Source organism: Erithacus rubecula (assembly GCF_903797595.1).
Source record: "Erithacus rubecula genome assembly, chromosome: 6".
Taxonomy (NCBI): domain Eukaryota; kingdom Metazoa; phylum Chordata; class Aves; order Passeriformes; family Muscicapidae; genus Erithacus; species Erithacus rubecula.
In genome coordinates, this window is record NC_136688.1 from 57,217,586 (window position 1) to 57,223,795 (window position 6,210).

Below are 6,210 nucleotides of genomic sequence, written 5' to 3' on the forward strand. Positions count from 1 at the left end.
AGAATCAAGTGGACCGGTACAGAATTTACCCATTTACAAATTTCAGCTGAAAATGGAAAACTATTCATCCCTGATTCTGCCAGGACAGAAGAGGAACAGCTACTTGGTCCTGTACAAGAAGTGCATCAAAGGCAAAGTCCTACATTTCCAGACTTGTTTATTCAGAGCAAACCATTTTCCATATTTTAAGAAAAACCCCCGAGTCTTTACTTCCACATGTGTGACCTCCTGCCTGTACACACCAAGGGGATTAGTTTAACTTGCAGAATGCACTCAGTTTCCTCTTTATAACAACCATTAAACATGCAGACGTTTGATGCTGTGATTTGCTTCAATAAACATAGATTTTAGAGTCTGACGTTTCTGCTCTCTGATTTTACATTGGTACTGAGATGTTGTGAATAAAGCCTACAGCTGGATACAAATCTGCACTCTGAGAAAGTCAAAAGTACTCCAAGGAATAGGATAGCTGCAGAAAACCAACTCAAGTATGTTTTCTTTCTTAGCTTAAATGAAGCAAAACGTTTGTTCTATCCAGCCATACACAAGCTCTCAAAAAAATTCCACAGACCTTTCCTCAGATATAATCCTTTCCACTGTTTTCTTACACTGCAGTTAATGTTCTATTCAGACACAATTCTTCTGGTGTTTGATTAATCTCCTTGCAAGTTCTGAACTGACCCTGATCACACATTCACAATATGCACATCATAAGATCCACCAGAAACCCAGCACAAGACACAAATGTTTCCAAGAAGCCACTGTCAATATAAAAAAAAAAAAAAAAAACGCCAACAAAATCTGTTTCTCCAGAGCAGCAGCCTTCCAGCCATGACTGCTGGAGCCAATGCTTCTCAGAGAATCATGACCTTGAACACATTTAACTGGTAGCTCCCATTATGTGCTACACTCACTCCTCTACATAAAACCTAAAGTACATCCTCAAACAAGGCTTAAAAGCAGAACTCGAATCACCTAAGCAGTTTCACCAATATATCCACACCAGCCAGTGCAGCAAATCACCAAGGCATTAAACCAAGCCTCAGCCTGGTATCAGACAGCAAATCTATCTACGTGCAAACTGAGTCCCCAGCTCAATTCCACAGCCAGGATGACTCTCCCTCCTCCCCCAGCCCATGAACAGAAGCAAACAGCACTCAAGGACAAGGAGAGATCCAACACTTCCTCTCCATTTGTAAACACCACTGGAAACCTGCACTGGCTTCACCCTGAACTGCACAGCAAGAAATGCCACATGAAAAGCCAGACAGGTGAGCTAAAAAAAATGGAAATGTGTTTATAAGCAGAAGATACTTCAGAAACTTTATTTACACTGCAAGGAGGTAGTAGTAGAAGAAACTTTGATCAGTCAGAAAAAGCCAGTATGAAAAATAGGAATTAAAAAATGCACATCCCTTGAGATTAACACAAAAAGACTGTTTCAGATGTAAAGTTGCTTAAAGTATAAAGTGGTCCATCAATCATAAGAGCTTCCCATAAATTACCACAAAATGCATGACTGGAAACACAAGGGAGAATTTTTGTAGAATCCTAGAATGGTTTGGGTTGGAAGAGACCTTAAAAACCATCCAGTTCCAACCTCCTGCTATAGGTAGGGACATTTCCCAGTAGATCAGGTTGCTCCAAGACCTATCCTTTCATTCTACTTTCTCAAAAGGTTAAATTTAAAGCAGAACTACAGCCTGTTTATTCAAGGATGTCCAACAGTCCACATTAACAATGCTCACATAACAACTCACAGTGGCTTCTTTCAGCACTGAAGCCTCCAAATTAACCAATTCATTTATTTTAATGGTAGGCAATGGAAATTTCACACATATAATGTTGACAGAAATTTCAAAGTGATTACTGTAACAACACTGAAGGACAGCCCTTAGAGTTTTGTCTGGTTAAATTTTAAAAATGCATTAGATATTGCAAAATCCAGTAAGTCTGTAAAACAAAGTCTGCCTCAGTTGAGGATGTACCAGGCTGCACCTCCTTGCTATGGAGCAGCAAAAACCAATAAAGCCTTTGATTAATAAGGAATATTCCATTTACATGCACACAACCAGAAACCCCCTCCAAAACTGCCATACAACAAAGCATTCAATGTCAGGTACAAATCTTTCACTGCTACAGAACTCAGCCACTGACTACTCATTTCTCTGCTGTTCAATTTACATGATTTTAATCAAGTGACTTTCCTGAGAGGTCACAGCTGCCCCTCCCCATCGAGGGGTCCCAAAGGATTTAAGGGCACACCTGGATTCAGTGACAGTCCCCCTGCAGCCAGGGACCAGCTCCTTGACACGTTCAGCTGGCTGGAATGACACTGCTGCAATAAAGTCTGCAGGGCACAATTCAAAGTTAGGGGACAAAGGGGGGTCAGGACACACACCTCAAAACATTAAGGCACCAGAGAAATCAAACAAAAGCTACTGACAAACGCAGTAACAAACACCCTGACACTCTTCAGGTACTTGGTACTGCATTCAGCATCTCTTTAACTCCCCCCAGCCACGTTCCAAGAAATATATAATGAGCCATTACTTTGACAGGACTTCAAACAAAGCTGCTTTCTTTTTTTTTTTTTTTTCTTCAAAAAGAATTAGAATATGAATGTTTCTGCTTCACCAAGAAATCCAGAGCCTTTTGTGAGCAGATGATGCTACGAGCAGATGTACACAAGCAGATTCACAATAAAGCAGATGATCTCTTCTTTACCAGCCATCTTGACCTGTCTGGCTCGATTTACATAAACTGTTTCTATCCACTACAACATTGATTATGTAAACCTCGGCAAAATCTTAACCAAACACACGCTGCCACATCACTGCCAGAGCTGGGAGAAGGTTATTAGAGATGTGTTTGCTGCACAGACCGACACGAAACGCCTCGGGCTTTACTGGGGCTCCCATTAAGGCAGACTGAGCAATCACAACTATTGCGAGACAATAAGGAACGTGCCCCGCTGGCAGAGCCACCTCCTGCCAAAAAAACGCCTTCCCCTCGATTTAAAGGTCAAGGTACAGCAACCACGCTTTAATACTCTGCTAAGGCAGAGTGAGAGCAAAAGATAAAGGGAAAGTTTTGTCATCTTAAAAACAGGAGCTCAGCAGTTTGCCAGGTATGCCAATTCCTTTGTTCATCATGCTTTTCACCACCTAATTTAAAAGTCTCACAGTTCAAGACACAAGTTATTCATCAACATCACAATCAAGGCTTTTTTTTTACAAAAAAAAAAAAAAAAACACAACCCACACAGCGTCTCAAAACAGCTTTTTCTTTTTTCTTTTTTTTTTTTTTTTTTAAATCTAGCTGCGAGGCTGTGCTATCAATTTTAATCAGGCAGTTCTAACAAGAGCTGCAACACTACGCTTCTGCTGGTCCCCAGGTCTCAGTTTCACTACAGGGAGGAGAGCAGATTTACATTGTCTTATTTAAATGAAACTCCAGATTACAAGATTTTAATACAAAACAGGTAGTAAGTGGGTTTTTTAGCATACTGAACATCTTAAGCTGTTCCAAGAGTTCCTACTCACAAATGTTGAGTCACCAAAGAAGAGAGAGGGATGTTTGCATTATTTATGGTGCTACAAACAACATTTAAGACCACTCTGACAGGACACAGAGTAACCAACTCCTGAAGTAGCAAAGGGCTCTTAATACAACAACCTTGGGTCTAAAAATTAAAAATACAGTTACAGAAGTCATGAGATTTCCTGGACTGCTTCCATCAGGACTACCTAGCCCTACAGCACATTGTGAGAGCAGTGCCAGCCCCATTGTTTGAGTGCAGGCACAGAGACCCAGCTCCCCTGCACAGACTTCTTGTCCCTGTTTGCACTGCAAGGACAGGATCTGGTCGCGTTTTCAGTACATCTCACACCTACAAGATGCAACCTCAGTAGTTTTAGAGAGCGGCTGAAACTCAGACAGGACCTAAACGCAGCCATACACGTTTTATTTAGATTTTATTGGCGTGTTTCAACACACGCAGTGAAGATCAAGAGCCCAGCAGAACCGATAAGCCGAGATCAATGCGTCCCCATATTAAAGGCAAAGCGCACCAGACTTTGCCAGGTTAAGATCAGAGCCAAAACATTTCATACTTCTGTACTTTCAACTGCTGCTAAAAATAGTAAAGCAACAGAAAGGAAAATGCTTCCAGCTGTGCACAAAGAGCCTCTGCAGCACAACATCAATTTATGCACTCTAATTTAATTAAAGATCCTGCATTATACGATGACTTTATTGTCAGAGACAGTGCTGCACAGCTGAGCTCACCCTCCATTGCCACAACTGAAACAGTAAGAAGGTTTCTTTATTAAATTTAGTGTGATATGGGTATTTCTCACGAATCAAGGGATTTAAATGGAAGGATTTCAAGTACCAGCTACACCACGCTCCTGACAGCAGCTGTGTTTTATTCCACGGTAACTGCATCTTGACCCAGTCTCGTGACAGGAAACATTGAGCATCCCTTAAGGAAAAAAGGTGCACTACTGGATAGAGCACCCAGCCTGGTCAAACACTTCTTCTGCAAAGGTGAACACGGCTCTTGAGGAAAGGACCGAAATAAAACAAAAATCCCTAAGAAACCCGAGTGGGGTTTTCCACGACCTTGCAGCAGATCTGTAGCAGATTCTGGGGGAGGCTGTGACTGCGCTGCTTCGCGGCTGGCTCCAAACCTCTCCGCTGTGTTTAGCACTGAAAAATTACTCCATTAACCATACGTTAGCACGAATTAAACTATCAAAATTAAGCGTCTCAGCCGAGGTTGGCGAGGGCTCTCAGCAAGGCACGGCTTAGACGCTTCTCCCTCATCGGCTTCCGCGGCGCTCAGCAGAGCGGCTGCGAGCTTTACCAGCAGGGCAAACAGCGTAATGCCAAGCCGATTACTTTAAGATCCATATCAAGCCGAGAAAATAAACATTTCCACGACGAATCCGAATGTAAGTGCTTCACCCTCCTCAGTCATCTCCCTGCCGTCTGCAAGGAGCCAGCGGCCGAGGGACGGGGCCCGCAGCGGGGTTTGTGAGCCAGAACCCCGCAAGAAGTTTCTTCCTCAGCCCCGCCGCGACCTCGATGCCCGAGAGCGGCCGGACCCCGCTCCGTCCGCCGATCCGGCACCGGGACCCCGCAAGGGCCCCGCCGGGACCACCTCCATCCCTGTCTGCTCCCCGAAAGCACCGGGTCGCCGCTCCATCCCTGCCCGTTCCCCTAAAGCACCCGGTCCCCGCTCCATCCCTGCCCGTTCCCCGCTCCATCCCTGCCGCTCCCCCCCTAAAGCACCCGGTCCCCGCTCCATCCCTGCCGCTCCCCTCCGCCACCGGGACCCCGCAACGGCCGCACCGCGCGCCCCGTCACGCACCGGGACCTGCCCCCCTTCACTCCTCCATCCCTCTCTACTCCTCTCAACCAACGGGACTCCCCCCATCCATCCTTCGCTGCTCCCCGCCATGGATCCCCCGAACACCGGGATCCCCCCCCCCCGCCTCCAGCGGCCGCGCCGCGCACTCGGCCGGCGGGAAGGCGCCAAGCGCCACGCGCCCCCTCGCGCCCCCCTCCAGCCCCGAGCGCTCGCTCGCAGCGCGGAGACGCGGCCGGCGCTGAGCCGGAGGCTGGCAGGGAACAGCCCCCGCCGCTCCGGGACCGCCGCGCTTCTCCCCCCTGCCCAGCACTCACCCCAGCACCACCAGCTCCCCGTACTTGACGGGCTCCTTGTTCAGCGCGCACAGCTCCTCCTGGCTGGGGGAAAACATGGGGCCGCCGCTGTGGTAGCACCGGCCGCCCCCGTCCCAGCCGCCGCCGAGGGGGGCGCGTCCCGAGCGGGCTCCGCTCCGCTCTGCGCCGCCGGCCACCGGCAACGGCCACTACACCGCGGGGGGCGCGGGGGGCGGAGCCACCGGCGGGAACGGACCAACCCGCCGCGCCCGGGGGGGCGGGCGGGAGGAGCGAACCGGCGCCGTACCCCCCCCCCGCGGAGCTGCGAGTGGCCCCGCCCTCCCCGTGCCCATTAACTGTCGGCGGACGGGGCGGGGCTGGGCGCGGGTGGGCTCCGCCCCCTCCCGCGCGCCGCTCCCTCCCCCCGGCACAGGCAGCAGTGGTACGGTCCGGCCGTGTTATGTAAACATAGAGTAAAGGGGACCCGGCCGCCCTTAAAGGGGCCGCGCACCGCGGCTCGGGGGCCGGGGTCACCCAGGG

The 6,210-nt window shown here is 48.8% G+C and overlaps 1 protein-coding gene across 2 annotated transcripts in view; it reads right to left on the reverse strand.

The window, feature by feature from the left end:
• PELI2 (pellino E3 ubiquitin protein ligase family member 2) overlaps window positions 1-5,905 on the reverse strand; it is a 62,512-nt gene extending 56,607 nt beyond the window's left edge. The window contains exon 1 of one of the 2 annotated variants that reach the window (XM_079309955.1): window positions 5,692-5,905. In XM_079309955.1, coding sequence (XP_079166081.1) covers window positions 5,692-5,768 — 77 coding nt within the window. In that variant the 5' untranslated portion in view covers window positions 5,769-5,905. The remainder of the gene's footprint in view (window positions 1-5,691) is intronic. The other variant, XM_079309954.1, reaches the window with a different exon arrangement.
• Between the last annotated feature and the right edge of the window lie 305 nt (window positions 5,906-6,210).